Source organism: Macrobrachium rosenbergii, chromosome 51 (assembly GCF_040412425.1).
Source record: "Macrobrachium rosenbergii isolate ZJJX-2024 chromosome 51, ASM4041242v1, whole genome shotgun sequence".
Lineage (NCBI taxonomy): Eukaryota > Metazoa > Arthropoda > Malacostraca > Decapoda > Palaemonidae > Macrobrachium > Macrobrachium rosenbergii.
Genome location: NC_089791.1, coordinates 31,229,262 through 31,257,193, shown reverse-complemented (window position 1 = coordinate 31,257,193; position 27,932 = coordinate 31,229,262). Strand labels below are relative to the sequence as shown.

Sequence of the window (27,932 nt, the reverse complement as noted above, 5' to 3'; positions counted from 1 at the left end):
TAGTGGCTATTTCTTCTTCTTTATATGTATTTTATTTATGTACTGGCTATTTTTATGCACCTTTCATCAGTTAATGGGGAGGAGGTTGGCTATTCAGGTGGGACACCACGCACCAAATAGTGCAAACTTCCAATGCATTTTGATAATTTTTCTGTACGTTTTTTTTTTTTACAAGAAACATGCAAGTCATAAACAGGATACAAACACGCTCCTAGAAAGCTATTGTGAAACTTTAGTATGCTGCCTCACAATTACAGCTGAGGTAAAAATAGTCACAGCCTTGAATACATTATGGTATCTCAGCCTTTCATGTACCCGGAATACAACTCCACCAAGAATGACAGTTTTAATTAAGAAAATACATCAATAGGACTTTTTTTCCCCACAGGATATCAGCAAAAACGACAGCAGGAAACCACTCACGTGCTCGTAATAGGGCGGTAGATCGAACGTGTGGCACTACTTCAGGACGTCCCTGTAAGGATAAGAGTCATGAGGAGCCGTCCCAAAGGCCCCCTCCAGTCGTAGGGCAGGAGTGCCAAAGGGCTTGGAGTGAAGAACCCGGGACGTTCCCAGCCCAGAGACTCCTCCCAGAAACACCCAGCTTCTGTTAGCGCCTGCAGAGAGGGAAAAGAAGGGAAGGTTAGTGCTATAACCTGTTGGGGGAGGGGGTAGAAGTAGGACGAGTGTTTAGGACGAGTTCGATCGATCTGAATAAGACCACTAAATAGCTGTATATAGTTCGAGTTTATTTTATTTACAAGTAGAGCCATTCTGAGTCTAGGATGTCAAGTAAAAAATACTGAGTCAAATTACGATTTGAAGTTTAAAAAAAGGCAAAAAAGCAAAAAAGACCGAATTACAAGTTGTTTAAAACATGGTTGACTCTTCAAGTTCAATCTCACATCGCTAACCGTAGAATATTTTAATTGATTTACTTGTAATTCGTGATTTTAAGTCTTTAAAAGAATCTTTGTGGGTAGAATCTCTTTTCAACTTTATGCATTCCATGTCTGCGTCAATGTTGGTCTTAAAATCATTATAATAAGTCTGGTATTCCGTTTCTTACACGGTATATCCAAATGTTGAAGTGTATTCGGTAGAATTTTGTTGGAAAACTACGCGTTTGTATTCTGACAGTAAAAACCGCGGAGTTATATTTCACTTTCAGGTATAATATTATGTCATCTTTCGCATACACATGCGGCAGATCTCTTCAGCTGCGTTCATACAAAAAATTAAGGTAAGATATTTTGTGAAAGGAAAAAAATGAATTCATCAAGATAGGTATTGCAGTATATGAAGCCAATTATCTGCCAGGTCCGTTACATTATTAGGTAGACATGTGGCTTATAACGATAATAAAAAAATGTAACCCGAGCGAACACTTGTTACAATAAGAGATCACTTATGAAAAAGAAAAAAAACAAGTTAAATAATAATAGATAAAAATGTACCTGAATGATCATATTGCCAATAATTAAATAAACTAGAGAATTTAGGAACCGCAATTCATATTGAAACCTTCAACTTTTTATTTCAAACTCTGAAAATATCACGAAACTCTTTCCACGTCGTAAATAAATTAAACAAATTAAATGAATTAGGGAAATGACAACACTATGTTACGGCAGGTGTTCTTACCTCGTGCAAATGGTCCGTGATCCTCCCCCGCCCGGCCAAGGGTTGGTTGGTAGGATACACGATCGAATAGGTGCTGGTGTAGGACTTCGTGACTTCGCTCCTTCGCCCAGGTCCTCCACTGGAGGAGTCCTTGGGAAATCTCCTGAGGGAGGAGGATTGATAGGTCTCAGGTTCATGTATATATATATATATATATATATATATATATATATATATATATATATATATATATATATATATGTGTGTGTGTGTGTGTGTGTGTGTGTGTATGTTTATATATTTATATATACCTATACACACATATATATACTGTATATATATATATATATTTTATATTTATATATGTAATACAAAAGATGATGGGCAAATAAAATCGGCTTCTCATGCTCATATTATATATTCCCAACGTTTCGTAATTTTCACTTAATTACATCATCAACGGCTCTTGATGATTTGATGAAGTTAAAATTACAAGGCATCGGGAATGAAAATGATCTTGCGGAGTGAATATCAATTGCCCATCGTCTTATGTGCTGTATATATAAATATATATAATATATATATAATTATATATATAAGATATAGGTATGTATGCATGTATATACAGTATATTATATATGTATGCATGTATGACATGTATGCAATATTTCAACATGTTTGTGACATTTATGCTATAAGTTATAGATGTTTTTCAGCGTGTTTGTGACATGTATGCAATAAGTTGCAGATGTGTTTTCAATATGTTTGTGACATGTATGCAATAAGTTGCAGACATGTTTTCAGCCTGTTTGTGATATGTATGCAATAAGTTGTTGACATGTTTTCAACATGTTTGTGACATGTATGCAATAAGTTGTTGACATGTAAGCAATAAGTTGCTGGCATGTTTTCAACATGTCCATGACATTTATGCAATAAGTTCCATACATGTTTTCAACCTGTTTCTGACAAGTATGCAACAAGTTACAGACATGTTTACAACATGTTTTGCTGTGGTACAGACACCCTAAGAAACAGGAGATGACGACCTCTTCTTACCTGCAGTCAAAAGCTGCCATGTCTCGCAGGGGCCGCCCGTTTAGGACCCAGTGGGCTAACTGCTCAGAACAGCCACCTGACAGCATGATGCCAGCACTGTTGAAGCCGAAGCCGTGGTACAAACCCCGCACGTCCCAATCCTCTCCTATATTATCATACAAGAGGAGTTTCTTGAGGTTTTCCATGAAGAGTGTTTGGGGATTTTTCATAATGAGTTTTTCATTTTTTTTTTTAAATATTTGGAGCTCTTTGTCACGAGTTATTTATTTTCAGTTTTTCATGAAAAGCATTTTTAAGATTTTTATAGTTTTTCCGTTGTTTTTTATACAGAGTTTTGAGTTTTTTCATGGCGAGTTTTTGAGTATATGAAGAATATACAAAACAGTCCTTATGTAAAATGCGTCAGAAAAAGAAATATGGGTAAAAATTTTGTAAAAAAATATGAAGAGAAATTTTGAATAAAAACTTGACACATGAGACTGCCATGCTAAATCAAAGTTTTGGGGACTAATGACCAAATACCAGTTTTTTAAAAGAAAATAAGGAAATGAGTAAATGAAAAACAGAGCAAATAAATATAGATAAATAATTCATGGAGGGTACTTAATAAAGATATGGCATTTTACATCTGTGCTAAATTTAAAATGTAGAGAGGAACACATGACGAAGGTATGTATATGAGAGGTCTAGATACATTCATCATTAAGCAAGGCTTCGAGTAATCTATTACCTTTCTGTCATGTCATCTAGAGCAAAGGTTTACATAATAACTCCCAGTTCGGAGCCAGGCAAAGGTCCCACGAAAAATGATAAAATTCCTTACCAAAAAGAGCCTAAGTGCTTCCTAGAATCGTTTATTTAATGTAAATCTACCTTCAGGTTTATTACATAACTGTCGTATAACAACTATTTTATCCATAAATCTACGTCCTTTTTATAAGCTTTTATTTAGCTTGCTTTTTTAGCCTCGTAGGGGGCTAGGGCCGTCAGTGTACCACGTGAGGTGCTCTGTGGGCATTACCAAGGTTCTTTGCAGCGTCCCTTCGGCCCCTAGCTGCTACAACCCCTTTCATTCCTTTTACTGTACCTCCGTTCATATCCTCTTTCTTCCATCTTACTGTCCACCACCCTCTCCTAACAATTGTTTCACAGTGCAACTGCTTTGAGGTTTTTTTCATGTTACACCTTTCAAGCCTTTATATTGGCCTTTGGCCCAAATTCTATTCTATTCTTACCTATAAGACGTTTACTGACAACCAGATCACCAATCAATTTTGAGCTGACCAAAGCCTTCGCGACAAGGACCGGGATCCTTACCTAGGAGGGGTCTCTTGTCGGGTGTGAAGGATTCAGGCCCGCAGATCTGGGCCTTGATGCCGACCTCGGCCAGCTGGGGCACTCTGTGGATGGCGCCCTCCATGATCTCGAGGAAGCTGTCCATCTTGAAGTCGTATAACCCGAATGAGAAGCTTCGATCCACCTGCCACAAAAAGGACATTCAGTTTCGTTTGGTTTCCTCCGCCTGTTGCCGTCTGGATATTTATCATTAAGTACTGGTAGTCTTCTCAAACACGAAGATATGTTATTCTTTTGTATTCCACACTGGAAAACGAAAGGTCTTTTTGTGAGAATGTGCCCAAAAGTTTCGTCCTTCGATGGACCTTACTCTTGGAGCGTTTCCTTGATAAACGCTCCAAGAGGAGGTCCATTGAAGGACGATACTGCTGGGCATATTCTCACAGAGACACCTATCATTTTCCTTTGTGGAATACAACTAAATTTATCATTAAAAGTGGAGGAGGGTAGAATACCCTGAGAAAGGTGTTGGGCAGGGTGTAAAGGAAGGGTGCCAGTGGTTGGACTTCCAGACTTCTCCTGTAGGAGAACCTACGATGACAGGATCTGGAAGAACCACATGACTGGGTCAAGATGGCTCAAAGTAGGGTGACAAGGTGGGGTTCTGGCGCGAGCTGTAATGGTTTACAGTGATGCCTATGGGACAAGTAAAATGGGCAACTGAAAAGAAATAACGATCGGATAACTGAAGCTATCAAGGGAATAATTTATGAGAGAATGTCTGTTTGAATTCTTTACACAGGAATAGAGTGACTGACCTCGACTAAAAATAAATATATTAATCATGGTCTTCGATCATCTCACGCTACCACCTGAACCGTTCAGCTCACGACCTTGCCACGACAGACAAAAATGATAAAATGTCCGCATTCATCTCTCTTCAGCAGGGGCGATATTATCTATCACAGCCTCACCTTCGCACGCTCTGCTCTGGGGACATTCACCCCCAGAGCATCTCCTGCCTCGACAGGTTAATTAGTTAGTTGTCCCTCGAAGTCTCACCTGGGCCGTGGGGGCGTTCAATTCGTAGCCTCCGATGACGAGGGAATCTCCCTGAACTTTGAAGCACATGTTCGCGTCATGGTCCCTGACGTTGGGCATGATGCGAGCGCCTTCCAGAGGCTCCATGACCACGATGCAGTGCTCCATGCACACCTGCGGCAGCCCCCTGCAGCGGCTTGGACCTGACAGCAGCTGGTGGTGGTGGTGGTATATTGTTGTGTGAACAGCACGTCATCGCACCAGACACCTGCAGAAATCCCCCAGGGGGGAAAAGGTATCACGTAAGCCTACTGGACGTATTGTTCGTAATGTTTAAAACTGACCTGAATATCAAGTTATTGACGGTGATGGCGCACAGCTGACCATTAATCTTATGGTTACATGGTATTATCACACCTCACACCTGTGGAAATCCACGGTATACGTGTCATGACTGGCTGCATCACTGTAGCGTTTGTGTTCTAAAAGGAATTCTGCTCTGTGACGTGGGAACAGATTACCCAGAAACAGAGAGAGAAATATGTTACTCCTGACTATACTAAGTTCCCCCCAACCCCCGTCGTCCCCCGTAGGGGATTAGTGCAGCGTCCCTTCGGCCCCTAGCTGCTACCCCTTTCATTCATTTTACTATACATCCGTTCATATTCTCTTTCTTCCATCATACTATCCACACTCTCCTAAATTGTTTCACAGTGTAACTGTGAAGTTTTTCTCCCGTTACACCTTTCAGACCTTTGCACTCTCAATTTCCTTTCAGCAGTGAATGAACTCATAGGTCCCATAGCTAGGCTAAATTCTGTATTCCATTCCAGTTCAGAATTCTGTTCAAAATCGTTCATTTCAACGAAAGTGGCAGAATTGAGCATCGTTCTGTAGCATAGGAGGCGTATGACTTCCACGATGAAGAAAAGATATTTGAATATTACCAGCGGACACTAGCGGATCCAGGGGGCCGGCACCTGGGCACATGACCCCCCTTCCATGAAGAATAATGACAAAATAATAATGTTGAAGAATTAGATAAGAATAACATAAATGAGGAATATATATATATGTATATATACCACATATATATGTATAATATGAAAATATATTATGTATAACATGAATATTGAACAAGCCCACAAAAAGGGCAGCTGACTTAAAACTCAAACTTCCAAAGAATAAGGTGATCATTTGAAAGAAGTAACAGAAGGTAATGGGAAATACAGAAAAAAGAGATCACTAAAATTAAAAAAAGAAAAAAAATAAATTAACAAGCCAATAAACAAATAGACAAAAATGTAAGTAGATTATTACATTACAAGGAGAATTGTGTTAGGGTATTAATGCATTACATCTTCGCTTGAACATCTGAAGTTCCAGTTGCTTACAGTGCACCACGCGAGGTGCAGTAACGGCACTACCCCCATACGGGCTGAGAACAGCTTCACTCACCTGTACAGTTGACCACCTTTTTGGTGCTGATTGACCCCTGGGAAGTCCTGACTCCCCTGACGATCTGGACTCCAAAGGGGCCTTCTGCAGTCTCCAGTTCCTGGACGTCTACGCCTTCGTGGACCTGGAATGCGTATGTGAACAGTCTTGATTATGACTTGTTTGGTTTTAGGTAAAGCGTTGAATTTTGTTCCATTTTTTTCTGCTACAATTTGGAATCTTGCTCCATTTTTGTGTTCTGGTATAATTTGAAATCTTGTTCCTTTTTTTTTGTATTCTGATAGTTTGGAATTTTGTTCCATTTTTGTGTTCCGGTACAATTTGGAATTTTGTTCCATTTTTGTGTTCTGGTACAATTTGGAATGTTCAATTTTTTGTGTTCAGGTACAATTTGGAATCTTGTTCCATTTTTTGTGTTCAGGTACAATTTGGAATCTTGTTCAGTTTTTCTCTAGAGACAACATTGAGTTATTTTTCGTTTTTGTTCAGGGACAATATTGAATTTTGTTCCATTTTCTTTTAGATAAAACATTGAACTGTGTTTCGTTTTTGTTCAGGGACAATATTGAATTTTGTTCCATTTTTTGTTCCGTTACAACAGTGTCTTTCGTATGAAACCACAGAGCCAGAAGCTCAGAACAACACTGTACAATAGTCAACGTTTTTGTTACGGTAATATCAGACAATTGTTTATTTTCGGTAATACCTGCGCTCCCATTTCGCGGGCCCTCCGGACTAGGGCGTTGCAGAGGGTCGACGGGTCGAGGGCGCCGTCTCCGGGGCTGTACAGAGCGCCCGTCACGTCCTCCACGTTCAGGAGAGGCCAGGAGGCCTTCACTTCCTCCGGCGTGAGAAGGTGGCACTCCACTCCTGACGCTCGGCCTAGGGTGAATAGACGGGCGTATTCCTCCATGCGCAGCTGTAAAGCAAAAAAAATATATATATATAAATAAATAAATAAAGTGTATGAATAAATAAATAAATAAATAAATAAAGTTATGGAAGCATAGAAACTTTTTTTGCGTTACGTAACCTTCAGCCTACGTTATAAAATAGCATCTCTCATCGTAATGTTCCTATTTTTTCGTCGTATTGCATTTTTTACAGTGTTTTTTTTACGCCAAACGTTATAAGAAACATAAATCGATAATTTTCCTATTAGCTGAATAATTTATCATCCTAATTTACGCAATGGAAACATTATTGCACTTAATATTACACTGTTCTCTTTTTTTACGATAAACATCATAAAAAAACACAAATCGATAATTCTGCTATTAGCTGAATCATTTATCATCCTAATTTATGCATGGACTTGACAGCATAAGCAAGGAGGTATGACGTAAATAAAAAAAAAGTGGGTCAACGGAGGTATAATCAAAGCCGGAGCTAGGTTTAGGACCTACTACAGTGCACCCCGTGAGATGCAGTGTAATGCCTCTATCCCATCCTACTACGGGGAAGAAGGAACTATGAAGGAGAGGATCCCTAATCCTCTCGGAAGAAGCCACTAAAAAAAAAAGAAGAAGAAAGGACTCGAAACTTCGCTGGTTAAATCAGCCGTAAGGAGCATACCTTGTTGGAGGCGATGAAGAGCCCGCCCTTGGGTATCCAACCTGAAGGTTCTTCATTCTCTAGGTCGAGAATCATGTCCCTGGTGGCGTTGAGTAGCGCCGTGTCCGATTCCCTCGGCCGGATGCGCCAGACTAGACCTACGGAAATGTGTGTTAGAGAAATTATATATATATATTTTTACGTGGCGATTGATAAATTACATTTTTGAGATGAGAATGAGCTTTGCTGTCTTGTAAATTTTATTTTTTTTTATTTCAGTCACGTCAAAGAAGATAAAAAATGCGAACCATCACAAAAGTTTGAATTTCAAGATATCAGAGAAATACCGTTAAGTCCTGACGCCGTGATTAAAACTGTCACTAGAAGAATTCCTTTAAAGGCGGAAAAAACGAGATCTATTGTAGTTTAATAAACAAACAAATAAATTATGCAATTAGCAGCCAACAGGAGATTCAAAACAAATGAAAGTCTACCATTCGTGTGCCAAGTGGTGCCACTTGTGAGTCTATGCCTCTCCAGCAGGACAGGAGAACAGCCTAATCGCGCCAGATGGTAGAGCGTGAAGCAGCCCATTATGCCGCCACCTGAAATGACAAAAATTGACCTAAAATTATAGTTTCGTCATGTGGCATCAATACTGCCTGCTTGATTGACGTTTAATCTCTTTGCAATTCTGTAAAATTGGGGAAATCTAACATGGCAATGTGGGAACGTGTGAGAGGAAGATTGAATGCGCGTCCCAAACTGAATGAGTCAAGTCATGGTCAAAGGGAAAAGAACGGTTGAATATTTTATTTCACGGGTTTTATAGAATAGAGACGCCAGTCTTCAAAGAAAGGGAGATGGATTACAGAAGTTGCGGGCAAGTAAAACATATCAGTTTTGCATCGCATGAGAAACATATAGGTCTATGTCGAGAAACATACGCCTAGGTCGTATAGAATTCTAGACTAGCGTCACTGAGAGAGAGAGAGAGAGAGAGAGAGAGAGAGAGAGAGAGAGAGAGAGAGAGAGAGAGAGAGAAAAGAATACAGTTTCGAGTCTTACCGATCACAACAGCATCAGCCTCTCTCGGAAGCTGAAGCTCCCCACCAGTGGCAAAGCTGCGATGATTTCCACGACTTTTCCCTTGAAGGAGAGTCGGTAGGCCGCTGCGAATGATTGCAGTCCCTGCTCGGATATTTCTTATTTGGGTTCCTTTCATTTTTGGACGCCTGTGGAAGAGAGAAAGTGGGGAGAGCAACAGAATGGCTGACGTGATGTTAGAAATGAAAACAGTTTGGAAATTGCTGAGGCTAGTACTAGATTTCCATTTCTTTCGCGGACGGTATCACTGGCAAAAGGAAGCTTTTGTCACTACAAAGAAAAACGGTGATGGACATTTTTTTTTCTTAAAACAATTCTGTTGTTTGGCGTATACCCCGTAAGAGTACTGCTTACAGTGCCCCAGAAGCGGTGTGGTCCTTCGGTCCACTTGGCGCACTGCTTTTTACTTTGTACTTGGCCCTGTTCCCTTTGGCAACAGAATGATCTTATACTGCACTAATGCACACTATTCTATGCAGTTGTTTTAGCACTTGGAATTCCTTTATTCTATACAAAGCCGAAACTAAATTAAGTGAAGCTTTTGTCTTAGGGTATGGGCGTTCATAGTTGTTACCCTTTGTTTATGAGAAACAAAGGCAGGCGCTCCTCTGACGCACACACACAAAAAAACCGGTTTTAGGGGGATACTGGTTCTATGACCATCCCCTTGGATAAAGCATCTTAAATACTTCCTGCACAACTTACTTGGGCTTCCTGTTCTGGTCCCCCTTAAGCAGTCACAAAATACTTTCACGATCTCCTCAGCGCAAACGATTTTTGAAAGTGATATCGCCACTGTCTGTCAAGTTAAAGACTTCACTAATGAACAGGTGCGCCCAAGCACAGCTTCCCACAGCAACGAGAACAACAACAAAAACAACAGTAGCAGCAACAACGGGAAGCACTCGAGTACTAAAAAGAGAGAGAGAGAAAAAAAAGAGGAGGGCTGTTCGCCACTTACTAATCGTATAGCGTTTGCTAGTACTGTGTCTCACCGGAGCTGTTTAGGAGAATCTTCAGGTTTGTAGCTTGAGAAAAAAGCAGCTGAATTTCAATAACAAGAAGCAGCAACACTGAGGATCTCACGGACTATTGTAGGCTTAATAAGGAGGATGTAATAATAGGCCTATGTAGGTATTATGCAACGATTGCTAGGCCGATCTCTGCTCCGTGTTTCACTGTGCTTAATGATACTAACTATTTAAGGTACTTATCAAAAGACTTGAAAATATACATCTTCCCTCCTACCGTCTGCAAGTTTTCTCTAGTGTTTTAAAGCAAATTACTGAATAATCTGTAACCTGGGCGCAACATTTCACGGTATTGCAAGCATATGGCAGTGTATTGCAATTTGCAATCACGTCCATCTTTAGAAGCCCAAGAGACCAGGGCGTCATTTCAGATTTTCCTTGGGGGGCAAGAGCAAGCAGACTTAAACAGACTGAAGTTGGGTGGGAAACTGTATTATCACCAAAGAAAATTTATATTTTAAAAGGAATTCTTACTTAAAAGTATTTCTATGGGCTTTCTGAAGCCACATGAGCAAGGTATCTTATAAAAAGTTATATATATATATATATATATATATATATATACATACATATACATATATATATATATATGTATATATATATATATATATATATGTGTATATATATATATATATATATATATATATATATATATATATATATATATATATATATATTATATATATATATATATATATATATATATATATATATATATATTCAACTCAACTACTATTTATTCATCTCCTCATCACTGATATATTTTGTGTAAACATCAACAAAATGACTAGGCAGAAAATAAAGTAAAATACTGTTGACAAGTAATATATTTGTATTATTATAGTTGCACACTTGATAAGAAAATATGAGTATATATAATTATTCTTTACATTCTTAAATTTTTATGAAAATATATAAACTTACACCATAAGTCTTAAATGTACTATTATTTCTAGCTGGCAATTCTAGGCATTAATGAAAATCATAAACCAATCACAAGTATTTTTAAGGAAATTATTATATTATGATTATGAAATTCAAGTAGTAATGTGATGTCGAGAAATATTAAAGTTCAAAAATTGCAGTTCTATTAAGAATTATTCCAGTGGGTACCTGCGGTGTTTCATGTGACCAAAATCATTCACTAATTCTTCTAAATCAAATGATTTAACCATATTTTTCTGTGGCCATCAACAACAACGAAGATAGACGGCTATCCCCAGTTGTTGTTCGCAAAAAGTTTTTACATTGTTTAATACAGAAAAACCTTTCATTACTAGCAGTAGTGACTGGAATGGTTAACAAGATTCTAAGGATAGCAAGCAACTCAGAAAAAGCAATTGGTAAAGAATTCAAAAGCGGTGTACACCTCGATTAGGTCCTCTTGTTTCTTTTGTTGTAAGAACACCTTTGCCGAATTAATTTGTGAAACTAAGAGGAATGTATCAATGTGTGCACTATAGTGATTTGCAAAGATATTTAGTTTATTCTCGTCAAAGAACTGCTTTGATTGGCAATCAAATGCAGAAAGAGACTGAAATAAATCAATGTTACTAGTAAACCTACGGTCAAATTCAGCAGTGCACCTATCAATTACTTGCAAATACAACTCTGTCTTTAAATATTGTTTTAGATTGATGTTCTGCGAAGATGTTAATTGCTCTTGTCGTTTCCCAAGTGTACTGGTTGTGAGGTAGGCTACTCTTTCAGCCTGTTTGATGTTTGTTGTATCCTCTTACTGCGGCTTATTCCCACTGTGGCACTTACTTCTGGTACATGAATTCCAAGTTTTCTAGCAAACTCTTGTGCCTCATCATACAACTTATCATATTCACTGTCAGCTCATATTAGCTAAATTTGTCTTCGTAGATCTGATCAGATCAACAGTCCTAACAATAGATATACCTTTCTCTTGAAGTTGCTCTGACAAACAGTTTGTTTGTATGAACAATTTCTCTGCAACAAATAAACAAAATATAAATCTCCAAGACTCCATTCTTAACTTTAACTCAGATGCTTCCATAGAAGCTTCATTGGTTGATTCGGATAGGGAATCAATACTGCAAGAATAGCTTCATATCGAACACGAATTTTGTAAATACTCCTGTACCAATAGAACCATCTAGTTGCAACTGTTCTTTCTAATTCTAATACCTGTAATCCAAGCTCTTTTTGGGATTTAACAAAAGCTCATGTCTTGAGTTGCTATTTGAGATAAAGTTATATAAAGTTTGTATGGTTGAGAAAAAATTTGCTAATTCATCGAGATTCTTCACACAATCAATGAGTACTAAATTGAGCCTGTGTGCATAGCAATGAATGTATATGGCATGGGGCACCTTCTCTGCTACACGAGCCTGAACTCTTGAAGCCCATCCACTCATAACGCTTGCCCCCATCATAGCATTGTGCAATGCAGTTAGACAGCTCTAATCCTAATTCATCCAACTTCTTCAGAATAAAATTTGCAAGGATTCAGCATCAAGCTGTTGCATATGATAGGTGCCGCAACACCTTTCCTGGATTTTTCACCATCAAAAAACCTGATTATCAAGCATAATTGTTCTTTTTCTTGATCGATCTTTTGTTTCATCCACTAATATTGCAAAATACTTGGCTTTCTTAATTTGTGTAGATACAGTTGTAAGAACTTTGTTCCCAAACACTTGTATTAGGTCATTTTGATACTCAGGAGATGTATAGTGGCCGTACCTTGATTCCATCTTCTTGCGCAAAATCTCATTAGAGTCTGCTAACATATCTAGTATTTCACTAAAGTTTCCTCTATTATCCGAAGTTTCTGATTCATCATGGCCTCGGAATGCTAAACCCTGCCTACCTAACAAACTTGTGACACGTAGCAAACATTTCACATGTTCTCTGTTAGCCTCCACTTCCTTTGACCTGTTAGCGTCAAGTTTATCTTTGATTGAACTGTCTTTTTTACTCTCAACTACCTTTAAGTTCAACCATCCACTCATAGCATTAGCATGTCTATCACTTTGAGAATGTTTTTCTAATAACTCGGAGGAATCCTTCCATTTTCTAAAACCCACATCAATAAATGTTCGTTTACCAAGGATCTCACCTTTCCTTTGCATATTACCTGCAAAATGTCTACAAGCAAAACAATAGACGCTATCCTCTGATTTAGAATATTCAATCCATTCAAATCGTTTATAGAATCCTACATTAAATCTCCTCTTATTTGTTAGAGGAAATATACTAAGTTTAGGTTGTATTGGATTTTCATATCTTGATGAGCTAATATCTAGGGGGATGTTCTTGTCATGTTCAAATTCACAGACAGGAGATTGAATTTTTGGACGAATATCATCACTGTAACAAAACAAAGAAAACATTGGCTGTAATGTTTAGAGATACAGTGAATATGATAATGTAGATAATCTATACAACGAGTCAGTTTTAATCTAAACAGTTTTGGGTGCGGTATCAAATCAAGAGTTAAATATATTTCATGCACTATAAAATTTATGATTCATTAATGACAAATACGTAATATATAATTTTATCAGAAAATCTTTAAGAATATACTTTAGCAATCCTCCCCCAGTCACCCCCGCCCCGCCCCTCACATTGTTTCATTGGAAATCAAGGTAATGTCTAATTTATGAATAATTGAAGCTACCGAAGGCTTTATCAATTTTGACTCCCTCAGCCAAAGCTCGAGCTTATCCCATGGCTGCTAACCATGAAAAAATAATATATTGGTTGTCTAATTGAGTTTACTTACCGTGATGTGGAGGACTCCTGATCAATATCTGCAAATTTCTCATGTTCATGTTTAGTTTTTCTGTTACTATTTCAAGTTTCCAAATGTTTTTCATGTAGCTCATCTTCTTTCTTTTTCTTAGTAAAAACCCTGTAGGCTAATGGTCTGCTGTGATTCTGAACGTTTCATGATCAGCTATATCAATGAACCCAGTCCTAACAAAGCAAGCATAAATATACGTTAGCCTATCATGTAGACCTAGGCACACAGACAGATCATACAAATGTATCATATGTTTGCATAAACATATTGTATAGTTCCCAAACATAAATAAATATTTTTTTACTAAAGTCATATATATAGTTAGCAATTACTAAAATTATATCTAAATATTTACCCGAATCTAAGCACAGATTTTAAAGACGGTTGTAAGACGAATCGACACAATCACATAAGAGTCGAGACAGAGACTGCGTCCGTAGCTTATCTTAGGGCTACTGAGGCCGCAGGCGTGAACATGATTTGAACCTGTACTGTTACCGTATGGTACTCAAACCAAGTCAGCTGATCGTAATGCAAACTAATCTCTTAGGCATGATAACTACCTAGTGATGTTACTGATTATGAATAATGAAAATGGATTAGTTGTTGTAAAGAAAATTTAGACTTTTTGTTGTATTTGGAAGAACAATATCGTTTGATACTTATAGTATAGAATACTCCAGAATAGTTTGGCTGTGAACATCTGTATATCTCGCGGACAGACAGTTAAACGTGAAAATTAATTCCATCAAAATTTACATTTCATTGGCTGCTGAGATATCCTGACTATGGCCCTGTCCAGTCACCCCAGTGTCCATTAATGAAAATATTATATCTTTTATTATAGTATCTTAGACTATATACTAGTCTATATATTTCATGGACAATCATAAAAACTAACTCCATCAAATATTTTTCATTGGCTACTAATGAAAATAAATTCAATAATGTACCTAAATGTAGCCTAGTATGCTGTAACTTAGTCTACTTATCATAGAATTTAATTCCATTAAACAATTTTCATTGATTGCTAAGAAACCCTAAGAATAGCCTTTTCCATATATTGAAAATAATTATTATAGTAAAAAGAAAGAAAAAAAATCTAAAGTGTTGTTAAAAATGATGACACGTTTGAATTTGAAATCATCAAGAATATTGGAAAATTATAATTTTTTTGAGCTTGAGGGGCAAGCTGAGTCTTGGGGGCAAGCTGGATCTTGGGGCAACTGCCCCCAGCCCCAAATGACGCCCCTGCAAGAAACTGCATTGTATCCAATTCGTTTTTATTTTCTTGGTTGTATCTTTGTTCAGTTAATCTGCTAGTCAGCACTCTTACGTGTATCTATGGCTTTAATGGTACATCTGTAGAAAGTCTAGTGTTTTTATAGTCATGTACAAACATTTTTGATATATCTGTATGAAGCCACTACTATATCTCTCCTGTGTTCCCTGTGTTGGTCGTATCTTTTTTTCTAATCCAGGACGGCAAGAGTTGTTGGTTCTCAATCAAAAGCTCTTGTATAATCGTATCATTTATATAAGATTAGTAATGCACACTTATCCTTGTCAGAATATTTCTTATTTATCACACTGACGGGTTTCATTTAGGTCGATAAGGTTCAGACGATTATTTATCTCCCGAAAACACACGCTACTTTCTCACGATCTGATGATTACTCACTGTAGTCCTAGCCTCGTGTTTATCATAATTTCATGAAACCTCACTAGCTGTTTATCTTTTGTGTGTTCGTTCTTTTTTCTTAGGTTTCCTTATAATTGGTCTTTTTTTTTTTTTTTTAAACGTGTTTTAATTAGCAGCATTCGTGACGAGAATGCTCGCCAGTGTGAGAGAATAAAGACTGGGTCCTGCGCTTTCAAACACTAGACCTATGCTTTCAGAAACCCTGTACCAGAGACCAAGACATAGCGTCACACCTTTCTGGAGGAGGCGTGGGCGTAAACGGCCACTGATTGATTTGAAATCATGCTTTATAAGAGTTTTCAAGATTAAATAACAAACAAAAGGAGAGAAAAGAAAATGTTGTTGGTTGCAGGTGTTCTTATACACACCGTCGGCGAAGATAACACACCGTTTACGAGACCGAACCTCAGCTTTTTGATATTTTTTCCCCCGTGTATCGCGCTGCTATACTAATCGGCGCCGTTTTAACTGTACTGACTGCGTTTTGTAATAAGAAGTAGAAAGAAAAGTTTGTTTTCTTTCTCATCAGTCGTTGGGAGAAAGGGTTCGAGTCGATATGGCGCTCGGTCTAAGATTCCGCTTTTTCTTGCTCGTCCATCTTCTCCACTCGGTAAGCTTGGTGTTGTCTCTCATTTCTTTTGGCGTGCTTGACGTGACACGCAAGCAAGCATCTTCGTAAGACCCACCCGTCCTTGCCTGTGATATAAGCCAGGGCCTTTGACCTCGGAATCCCAAGCTGCGCTGTCGGCCGTAATAATGATTTAAAGGCTTCGTTCCGTGCTGTGTATCTGCTTTCGCTATATTTCGCCGTTTCCAATTTACCAGATGTCACGCGTTGTCAGTTTCTACTTAGCTTGTCAGAGGCAGATAACACTTCCAATCAAAAATGCACCTGTGCTCGAAATTGAGCAGGTGGCTTTGGAGTTACGTAACAACTGGAGGCGATTTTGAAAAGTCGTTGTGAGTCGGTGGCTTCACATCTGAAAAGATGTTGGGGGGGCGGGATTTGATATGACGTGGCGTGATTACATTTGATGACTTTTATCGTTAAAATGAAAACTGTTGGAGGACCGGAAATGTTTCGATTTACCAAAAAGAAACTGTTGGAGGACTAAAAACGTTTAGAATTGAAATAATAAACTGTTGGGGACTAACAACGTTTAGAATGACCAAAAAAAGAAACTGTTGGAGGAATAAAAACGTTTAGAATTAAAATGAAAACTGTTGGAGTACTAAAACGTTTACAGAATTCTCTCTCTCTCTCTCTCTCTCTCTCTCTCTCTCTCTCTCTCTCTCTCTCAGCCGTGTTTCACCAGAGGCGATGATTTCCAAGTCGTGTACCAGAGGATGCAGGCTTCGGCGCTGGACAGAGCCAGCCACCAGGATTTCCAAAAAATCTTGGCCCTCCTTCAGCCAGACGGGTCTTTTTCGGATCTGGAGGTCAGTTCTTCGTAATCATTTCATACCACATATGAAGTCAGTGTATTTCGTAGTTTTTTTATATATTTCATTCTGTACACGAAGGTTACATTCGCTAGTGTGCCATCATGAAGTGGAAATATGGAATATATATATATATATATATATATATATATATATATATATATATATATATATATATATATATATATATATATGTGTGTGTGTGTGTGTGTGTGTGTGTGTGTGTGTAGATAGATAGATAGACAGGTAGATAGATAGATAGATAGATAGATATTTTACAATAATGAAAAGTTCCACAATCAGGTGAATGAAAGCTCTGTCGCCTCAGCTCAATGGGGACAACGATACTCTAGTGTTTTAACATCACTCTCAACCAATGGCGTGCGGCTCTCGCGAACTTCCACCAATCACAGCAGGGCTCGAGATGTCGGTTGTAGATATTTACCGCCAAGTCAGAAAAAACAGACTATAGAATATAAGTCCTGTCTCTCCCTCAGTATGAAGAACCTGGCTCGGAGGCCTTCGTCACCCATGGGCGTCGGCAGTCGGCCCTTCTTTACCATCACTGGAAGGGCAAGAAGAACCTGACGGCGGAGGCTGACCTCTGCTTCAGATACATCACTTACGATGCTCCCCCGATCAACGGTTAGAGGAGGGAGAGAGAGAGAGAGAGAGAGAGAGAGAGAGAGAGAGAGAGAGAGAGAGAGAGAGAGAGAGGATATGAAAGGATAACATTTCAAATGAAGTTGGATACAAGAGAGAGAGAGAGAGAGAGAGAGAGAGAGAGAGAGAGAGAGAGAGAGAGAGAGAGAGAAATGAGGATATGATAGATAACATTTCAAATGAAGTTGGATACGAGAGAGAGAGAGAGAGAGAGAGAGAGAGAGAGAGAGAGAGTATGAAAGGATAACATTTCAAATGAAGATGGATACGAGAGAGAGAGAGAGAGAGAGAGAGAGAGAGAGAGAGAGAGAGACAAAATTTTTCAGTGAACTTGGATACGAGAGAGAGAGAGAGAGAGAGAGAGAGAGAGAGAGAGAGAATATGAAAGGATAACATTTCAAATGAACTTGGATACGAGAGAGAGAGAGAGAGAGAGAGAAAATAACATTTCAAATGAAGATGGATAACATTTCAAATGAAGATGGATAGAGAGAGAGAGAGAGAGAGAGAGAGAGAGAGAGCTTTATTTTCTGTGGGGGGTAGCAGTCTGTACTGACACCCAATTCCCACCCCCAGAACTCAACTGGTGGAATCACATCATCGGTGTACCCGTTCAGATGTGGCAGGGCGCCGCCCTTGCTCAAGGCGTTCTTGACCAGAAACTCCTACTGGACTTCCTAGACAGGTAAGGCGGAAGCCACAATTGATTCCTGATCCCCTTTTCCTGCCGGACCAGATTCTCTGGATAGCAGAAGCACCAATATGCAGTAAATGTGCTTCGCCGTCGAACTTGTCAGTTCCAGAGGCCCTGTGTTCCTCACGCCGTTGGACTGTGGAACAGTCTTCCTGCTGAAGATGGCGTGCAATTGGAAGAACTTCGGAAATTCAAGTCGAGATGCAGTGCATGACTACCCTGATGCTGTTATCCTTGCATTTTAATACATTTTTATCTATTTATTAATTTATTTTTTCTTTGGAATAAGTGAGGTCTCTCCATGCTTTATTTCCCTTTACCTTCTGTTACTTCTTTCAAGTGAACACCATCATATTCTTTGGAAGGTTGAATTTCAAGTCAGTGGCCCTTTCTGTGGGCTTGCTCCATATGAATAAGGTTCTTCATCTTCTGAACAATAATAATGATAATAAGGGGAAAGGACAGGTGGGAGAGATAAAGATAATTGAATAAACAAAAAACTCCCCATCTTACAGGCTTTCTAAGTGATTCAGACCACAGCTACAGTGGGTGGACAGACCTGACAGACCTTCAGGTAGTCTGACGCTGTAAATCTCTGACCTCTGTTCATATTCTCTTTCTTCCATCTGACTTTCCACTCTCTTCTAATAATTCCTTCACAGTACAACTGCTTTGAGGTTTTCCTCCTGTTACACCCTTCAGACCTTTCACTCTCAATTTTCCTTTCAGCGCCGAATGACCTCAGCGCTCGGCCTTCAGCCTAAATCACGCTCTGTTATTGTAAGTCTCTGACAGTTAATTGTACCATCTGGTCGCAGGTGTTCGGCCCATTACTTACAGTGAGGAGGCGCATTGTGTTACCTGTCTCCATAGGTACTTTTACTTTAGGGTTACGAAACATGGCGTGACAGTAACAACTGGTGAGATGCACCTCTGTTTTAAGAGCAAGAGCCCGTGCTGGCTGTATGGCAGCTCCACCTGCAGCAAATCTAGAAAAAGCAGCGGATGAATAAACACGTAGCAACGACATATCGAGTGAAGGAAGAAGATGGCCAAGATGGTTGAAGCCCCGCAGTGCCGTCAGTTCACCTCACGCGACGCACTGTAGGATTCCCTGGAGGTTCTTTGCAGCATCTCTTCGGCCACCCCCTTTCATTCCTTTTACTGTAACTCCGTTTGTATTCCCTTTCTTCCGTCTTACTCTCTACTCTCCTAACAATTGTTTCATGGTGCAGCTGCGAGGTTTTCCCCGTTACGCCTTTGTAACCTTTTAGTCTCAGTTTTCCTTTCAGTGCTGAATAACCTTATCGTAGGTCCCAGCGCTTGGCCCTTGGCCTAAACTCTATTTTCTACTCTGTTCTAGTCTATTCAACCAGGTATTGGGACCTAAACCCTATATTCTATTTTCTTCTGTTCTTTTCAACCAGATATTGGGACCTAAACCCTATATTCTATTCTGTTCTGTTCTTTTCAACCAGGTATCGGGACCTAAACTCTATATTCTGTTCTGTTCTGTTCTGTTCTATTCAGCCAGGTATTGGGACCTAAACCCTATATTCTATTCTGTTCTGTTCTATTCAAACAGATACTGGGACCTAAATCTATTTTCTATTCTGTTCTGTTCTATTCAGCCAGGTATCGGGACCTAAACCCTATATTCTCTAAACTGTATATTCTATCCTGTTATATTCTCTTCAACCAGGTACTGGGCGAACACCTTGTACGGCCCCGTGTGGAATCCGAAAGAACGGGATGGCAGCAATGCAGGTAATTGTTTCTCCAGGTAATGAGTCCCTCAGTTGTGTAGAAGAACAGGCACTCACACAGGTGAGAAGAGCAATGAAGAGAAATGAGTAAAAGTAGAAACGCGGGAAAAAGTAATTGAAAAAGTTCTCGCCTAGGTGGATCTTCCAACGTGTGTGTGGATGTGTGCTTGAGGTCCTCCCAGTTAGTGTACTGTAATTACTTTTAGTTAAAGAGAGGCTGTCTTGGTTTTTTTCTGACCTGTGATGCATCAATATAACGAGGTAAAGGTACCCCCGTCTTGCATATCTTTATAGAATCCTACCCCGTGTAAGTGGGTAGTGCCTTCAGTGCAACCAGGTACTGTAGGCATTTTACTCAAGGTTCTTTGAAGCGACTCTTCGGATAGCTGCAACCCCTATCATTCCTTTTGCTGTACCTCCATTCATATTCTGATATAGATTTATATATATATATATATATATATATATATATATATATATATATATATATATAAGTTCTATATAGGTCTAATTCTTCTATCTTCCATTTCATCCCATTCTTAAGCAGCACATCCTACGAGGTGGAATCACTCTGATGTTTTGATTACCGCCTCCAGGAGGGAACTTTGGCCCACGAGCCTTACTTGGGGAGGTGGAAGGGCTCCTCCGTGGGACTTACCAGCGTGTCCACAGCGAAGTTGCCTCGCAGTTGCACGACGAGTTGGTCGAGAGGAATCCTTACGAGTGGGAAATGGAGTCAGGTCAGAGAGAGAGAGAAAGTGTTTTGCATAAAGGTCTCTTTGCAATGCTAATAGTTAAGGTATATACAAAGAGCATGTGTTCATTTGAGAGAGAGAGAGAGAGAGAGAGAGAGAGAGAGAGAGTTTTTGATAAAGGTCCCCTCCAATGGAATAGTTAAGGTATATACAAAGAGCATTTGAGAGAGGTGGAAGAGAGGCTCCTCGAGGAGAGAGAGAGAGAGAAGTGTTTTGCATAAAGGTCCTTTGCAATGCTAATAGTTAAGGTATATACAAAGAGCTTATGTTCATTTGAGAGAGAGAGAGAGAGAGAGAGAGAGAGAGAGAGAGAGAGAGAGAGAGAAAGTGTTTTGCATAAAGGTCCCTTTGCAATGCTAATAGTTAAGGTATATAGAAAGAACTTATGTTCATTTGAGAGAGAGAGAGAGAGAGAGAGAGAGAGAGAGAGAGAGAGAGAGAAGAGAGAAAAAGTGTTTTGCATAAAGGTCCCTTTGCAATGCTAATAGTTAAGGTATATACAAAGAGCTTATGTTCATTTGAGAGAGAGAGAGAGAGAGAGAGAGAGAGAGAGAGAGAGAGAGAGAGAGATAAAAAGTATTTGCATAAAGGTCCCCCTGCAATGTCAGCTGTAAGAGCATATACAAAGACTTTATGTTTATAAGACAGAAAATGTTTACGAAAGAGATGGATTACAAAGTGTAACTTTATCGAAAACTTTTTTTTTTTTTGAGCTGTTGATTGAGAAAACTGATCTGAAAGTTTTCGGGAATCCGTTCTTACTTTAAAAAAAAATATGTAGAACAAAGTCTACTGGACCATTCTCGATCAAGAATGATGTCTGAGCCGAATCGGGGACATCGGAACGGCTCACGAGAGGAAGCAATAGATTTAAATCTGTTCTCCATTTCTGTCATCAGTCATTCCCAGGAACAATTCACCCTGCGAGTGTTTTTATTTTTCACTATTACAAAAATCTTCTCCACTGAAAAAAAAATAACATATCTCAAAGTCTCTTTTTCAACATTATCACAAGTACTTACATTACCTCCTCACCTTTCAGGAAGTGTTGTATTTCACGAATAAAAAAAAAAAGATTCAATCCTTGTCACAAGTGCTTTTAGCATCCCCTTGGATACATCATTTTCAGTGATTGAGCCCGAAATCACGCCTACAATACCTTGCAGACCCGATGGATGCATCCACCAGCACAATCCAGCAGGCAGTCACTCCACGGTAGATCACAAGTACCTGAACCACACTCTGGGGAATCCTTACTCCGGGGAGTACGGCAAAGAGATGATGTCGGTATGTAGTCCTTGGGAGTGGGACTCCACACACCAACCCCCGTAGGAGGATAGTGCCATCAGTGCACCTCAAGCGGTGCACTGTAGGCGTTGCTTAAGGTTCTTTGCAGCGTCTCTTCCTTCCATCTTGCCATCCTCCTTCTCCTGACAATTGGTCCGTAATGGAACTGGGAGGTTTTCCTCCTGTTACATCTCTTAAAACCTTCTTAACTCTCAATTTCCCTTTCAGTGCTGAATGACCCTCATAGGTCCCAGAGCTAGGCCTCTGTCTTAAACTCTGTATTCCATTCCATTCCACCCATCAACTCCCAAAAGCTTTTTCATGAGTCAGGTCTACTGGCAACACTTTTAAAATAATTGAAATATAGCTATAGATGGTGAGATACAGTGTACATAGTATCTGATGTGCATACCGTCTAGAAATCGTTTCTCAAAGAATTCTTCGGGTGGCAGTTAGCTTCGTGCATCAATAATCCCAGTCTTCTGCGAGGGTTAAACCTAAGACCTGTTCTCTCTGTGCCGCCAGAAGTTAAGTCTCATGATGGCCTGGTACAGCGGCACGGACTTGGACTATGAGGAGGCCGCCATCGAAGGACTCTACTCGACTTACTTCCAGTGCCACCAGTGGGTCTTCAGGGGTGGTGTGATCGAGCCAACTCTAGTTGGAAGGAAAATCCCAACAGGTTTGGTTTGTTACTCGAGGACACCGCGTCCTGGAAGACCAAATGATGTTTTAGGCACAACAGACTAGGGGACATGGACCACTGATATCCTTTAGTTATTCAAGACAAGGTTTCACTGTATTTGGATTAAGATTTAACATCATCATTAATGTTTAAAGTTATTTAGATAATTTTAGCTCATTGAAATGGTAGAAGAATTCAAATCAGCTTACTGACTGTCGACAGTCAGTCCTCAGGGTGTTCTGACGTGGGCAGTCCATGCTGGGAGGAATTTTTAATCTGATGCAGTTTCAGGCCAGTGTTCTCTTAGATCAACAGAATGGATTTAATGGGCTCCTGGATCAATTTATTGTTTTCCGAGTTAGAAGTCAATATTTTCCTTCAGCTATCAAGCTTACTCTTCAGCTGCTATTGGAGGAAACAGGGAAGGGAGCCATTTATTCCTAGGCTGGGATTAAAAAACTAGTATCCTTGGAGTATAAAATGAACAGGACATAACCACTCGCTATTTTATGACCACTTAGAGCCTTCTCATTATCGAGGGGATGATGATGCATTATGAACCTTAAAGACTTCAAAATCAATGATTTCTTTGGAGTCATTGTAAACCACTGGCTCTCACACCAGTCTTGCTGTTCTCGCAAATAGTAAGAGAAGCGTATGTCTGGCATATTTTGTTGGCTGCCCAAATTGCAAGTGCTGACCACACTCAGTGTTGCTTAACAATGATTATGTCCTGGCTTAGTCTAATCATTCATCAGTTTGGCCTCTGTCGGCACGGTTTGACCCACTTTCCCACTTAGAATTTGCTGTAAGTTTCATGGTCCTGAATTTTGGGTGACATTGTTTGGTAAAACTTCCATTTTTCTTTCAATACACATTTTAATATGATTCTTTACTCACTTCAGCATACTCATGCTTTTTCTGTCATAACCGGTTGAATAATTCATGGTAAGGTAAATATCTCTCTAAATAGAGATAGATGACATTTGGGATTCACTTTGTAACCTTGATGTTAAAGCGCCAGAGTTAATTTCTTCTCTTGTTTGTGCTTGCCAGGCATAGTGATCACCTATTACAGCGTCAGGGCCCTAATAGCTGACACAGGTTATAGTCTGCTGGAGATGGGACGTCACCGAGAACAAGTGGAAGCCGTCCTACACAGATACGAAAATGTTGTTCCAGCACCAGAATATGCGTTGGTTGGGCATCGACATTTTTTCAAGTAAGCTGATTGGATTGAGCCATAGCACCTGGTGCTTGATTTTTTTGTTTCTTTGGTAAGTCATTGCAAGATATCATTGTCTGTTACACTAATTGGTTCAATGCTAACCCTTTCAGATTTCTGTGATGTAGAAATGCATTATTGTTTTTCCAAGACATGAGGGGCCCCCCCTGGTTTCTATGGGGGGCTTTGGAGAAGGGGCACTCAGTTAAACCTGGGTCCCTAGGTTCCACAGGTAATCTGAATTGTGTCTTTCTTTAGACATGTGGGCTCCAGGTTTCTCAAGTAAGCACTAGAAGAATGCCTCTTACCCCCTGTAGGACCAAGTCTCCTTCAGGATCACTAAAGTAATGAATCAATATTAAATTTTATTTTTTTGTATTATTAAAAGAAGGTGCACTACCCAACTTAGACTTCTATGATTCCTTGAAGGCACTGGATCCATTCACCAATTCGTCCAAAGGCCATTTAGGATCTCTTCTACTCCAGGGACGGTGAGTTAGCTGATAGGCTGAATCAAGTGTCTTCAAGGAATATCAAGAAATAGGAGACAAAGTGTTTCTTTTCAATATTAAATCCTATCAAAATTATTATTATAGGCGCTCTTTTGATTCTGGAGGGAACCTATGGTCACTAGTTTGGGAGAGGTGCCCTCTCCTGATGTTTCATAAGAGTCTGGAGGCCACCATTCTACAGAAAAGGGTTTTTTCCGGGGATTAGCTAGAGAATCCAATTACCCAGGTTCGACTGAGAGGCCCCTCTATGGACTTTCCAGGAAGAATCTTAAGGCTTTGGGAAGCAGGGACTCACCTTTATGACACTGGAATCTTATCTTAAGTTTAGGAAAAATGCAACTATAATCTAAATATAGTGGAAGAAAAAACTTATTAAGAGTAGAAAAGACCTTTACTGATGTAGAGCTGGAGACAATTGCAATATCAGTCCATTCCTGTCCTTTCCAGCTCTGACTTGTCCGTTCATCAACGCCGTGAATATTACGCTAGCGTGAGGATTCTCTCCAACCGAACTGTGAGACCTGAGAGTTGGTTATCTGGTGAAAACATTGATGGATACTTTCAAGTAGGTTTCAGTCTCTTTGTTTATCTTTACTTTAGGAAGATAGGTTAAAACCAGTAACCTAGCCGAAGGTCCTAATTATTAGGGAAAAGAAAGTTTCCAGTAAATGAAACCTGTTCATATGGAACAAGCCCACAGGAGCCATTGACTTGAAATTCAAGCTTCCGAAGAATATTGGGATTTTTGAGTCTTCTTGGGATAATATTAGCTTTAAATAAAAGAAAAGAGGCAGTTGCTTAACTGAATGTGATGAAGTTTTTCAAGGAAAGAAAATACTGAAGGATTCTCTCAGGAAAGTTCAAGTTTGCTCTGATGTGAGAGAAAAACAAAACAGAACCAGCTCCTGAATAGAGTTAGTGGGTTGTTAGGACTTGATTTTTGACTGAACATCAAAAGAAATACAGCTCAAAGGAAATGAAAAGGTCAGACCTTCCTGCCATTTTCATGACCACCAGTGGCCTTTCATAAGGTTTCTTTATCAGTAGAGTAAAACTTTCCAGATCAGTTCTGTTTTTGGAGGAGTATTTAAAAAATGACCTCATCTGCACTCATCATCATCTGAAACAGACCTTGAGTTAGAATGTAAAATCTGATGTAAATAAAAATTACTGATCAGACAAAACTAAATTTGGCAATACACCCTCTTCTCTGAATGCCACATTCCAGGCAGATGGCTTCATGACAATCCTCGTCGATGGTGGAGAGTACGGAGAATTTAAGAACGAGGTCTTCCAGGTGTATGACTGGGCAAGAGTGCCTTCCGTTACTAACCAGTACACCACAGAAATTCCAAGCGTAAGTCATGAGCTCTTTTCAGTCTCATTGGGTCTTATACTGTTAGATGCTCTGCCAGACAAGTGATTCTCTTGTGCTTTCACAAAACAGTCAGAGCCTTTGACTTGAAGAAAGTAAGCATGCAATTTTTCAGTATTAAACGTGATGACGTGTAAACAGGCACGAGTGAATCTGCAATAAAAACATTGCCTTTTACAGTACCAGCTAAACACCTGGTTCTCAAGGTACTTTTACAATGACGCCAAATTCAGTGGTGGCGTCACAGATGGCTTGGTCGGCCTTGCGAGCATGGTATACAACCGACCACATGTTCCTCTTCGTGCGCTGAAGTCCTGGTTCTTCTTTGACGACGTCATTGTAGTTGTGGGGTCAGGCATCACTCTGGATCCAGCTTATGTCACTCACAAATATGTTGGAACCACTTTAACTCAGGTACATTACTTCTGCCCAGAACATTCGATTCATGTATTTAAATTAGAAAAAGTTTAACAAATGATTTGCATGAATTATTTGTGTCTTTCCAAGTAGACGTGATTATGCTAACCTTTGCTTTACCAGTCAGTTGTTGGAGAAAGAAATCCTTGGTTTATTTCTTTAGACAGGTGAAGCTCACCTATTAATGACATCCTCTGACCTGTCCAGATAGTTTTTGAAGGTCAGTTTGTCGTCTGCACAGGAAGTGGGAAAGAAGAAACTGGGGAGATGGGCATCTTTGACTACTACAAACCGTCCTGGCTGTTCCACCGTAATGTCAGCTATGTTTTCCTGAATGGTGATGAGCACCTTCATACAACAGCTGAAACGCGTTACCATGATGACAAAGAGCTTGATGTCTTTATGTAAGTAATGTGGTATAAAGATTTTTTCCTTTGTCTTTAATATTACTGACTTACAGCTGTGTTATGCAAACAGTCCAGTTTAAACTAGTTGCATTTACAGGGCTTGGATAACCCACAAAGCTGATCCCATCAATGCTATGTTGGCTTACGCTGTACTCCCAGCAACAAACCTTGAAGCCACACGACAGTTCTTGAGTCATCCTACTGTGGAAGTTGTCACCCAAAATGATAACAAGCACGTGGTTTGCCATCACCCTTCAGTAGTAAGTATTCATCAGTTTCTGTGTTTAATATTTTGTTGCCAAATATTGTAAAGAAAATTTTGAGATCTGAGAAAGACTAGATAAGCATCCATGCTTACTGGTAAGTTTGGATTTGTCTGCATTAAAGATTATTCATCTTACAAACCCCTTACTTTTATTAGATGGGGTTCACCAAACTTAACTTCAGTGTCTGATGTTTGTAAAGCCAGAAAACAGTACAATTCATATGTATTGAGCTCATGAAGAAATATTACATACTTCTCTAGTTATAGATTCAGATTGGTTCGTAGTGATCATCATGAATATGTCTATCAACATATCATATCCTCCTACTGTAGATTTGGTTCTCTTCATAAATGTAAGCGCTAGTACTTGAATGAGTAGATATAATCTTTTGCGCTGTTTTTGGCAGGCTATTGGTGCATCTCTGGTAGATGCAGGGAAAGTGACTGTGGAATCCTGTGGCAGTGTAGGGCCCCTGGAGATTGAGGTTGATACCCCATGCCTTATGTTGGCAACTGTTGAGAGGAGTACTGCCGGAGAAGCCACGATTTTCCTCTCCGTGTCTGATCCTCAGCAGGTCTTTGATGCAGTGAACGTTAAAATTAATTTTGAAGGCAGCATGGTGGAAAAGGTGGTCAACCTTCCACTTGATAGCCTGAGGGGATCTAGCGCAACTGTAATAATTAGATTGTAGACCAACCAGAAACAAAAGCTCACTATTTTCCACTTGTGCGGGTACTGGTTGATTTGTGATCCAATAGCAAGAACAGAGCAATAAATCCTTTTTAGCAGTT

At 39.5% G+C, this 27,932-nt stretch overlaps 2 protein-coding genes and 1 pseudogene across 2 annotated transcripts; 1 reads left to right on the top strand and 2 right to left on the bottom strand.

The window, feature by feature from the left end:
* LOC136833019 (sarcosine dehydrogenase, mitochondrial-like) overlaps positions 1 to 10,518 on the bottom strand; it is a 15,280-nt pseudogene extending 4,762 nt beyond the window's left edge.
* Positions 389 to 27,932, top strand: LOC136833274 (chondroitinase-AC-like). The gene is given in 16 exon segments (XM_067095200.1): positions 389 to 642; positions 16,949 to 17,086; positions 17,587 to 17,734; positions 18,329 to 18,437; positions 20,149 to 20,213; positions 20,809 to 20,936; positions 20,939 to 20,952; positions 22,134 to 22,254; positions 22,780 to 22,936; positions 23,996 to 24,161; positions 25,124 to 25,241; positions 25,905 to 26,033; positions 26,232 to 26,465; positions 26,676 to 26,872; positions 26,973 to 27,135; positions 27,548 to 27,932. Coding segments are annotated over 15 exon segments (2,127 nt in total). The 5' UTR covers positions 389 to 642; positions 16,949 to 16,993; the 3' UTR covers positions 27,833 to 27,932.
* Positions 12,704 to 14,762, bottom strand: LOC136833017 (zinc finger MYM-type protein 1-like). Its single transcript, XM_067094666.1, has 3 exons — positions 14,704 to 14,762; positions 13,924 to 13,989; positions 12,704 to 13,508 (listed from the first exon to the last, which is right to left on the bottom strand). The coding sequence occupies exons 1-3, from the start codon at positions 14,760 to 14,762 to the stop codon at positions 12,704 to 12,706; spliced, it is 930 nt and encodes a 309-aa protein (XP_066950767.1).

Coding starts and splice junctions, on each gene's coding strand:
- LOC136833017 (XM_067094666.1), bottom strand. CDS start 14,762: ATGGACACTGGGGTGACTGGACAGGGCCATAGTCAGGATATCTCAGCA. Junction 13,990..14,703: donor ATCTCAGCAGCCAATGAAAT/GTAAATTTTGAT, acceptor AACTTGAAATAG/TAACAGAAAAACTAAACATG. Junction 13,509..13,923: donor CAGGAGTCCTCCACATCACG/GTAAGTAAACTC, acceptor GTTTTGTTACAG/TGATGATATTCGTCCAAAAA.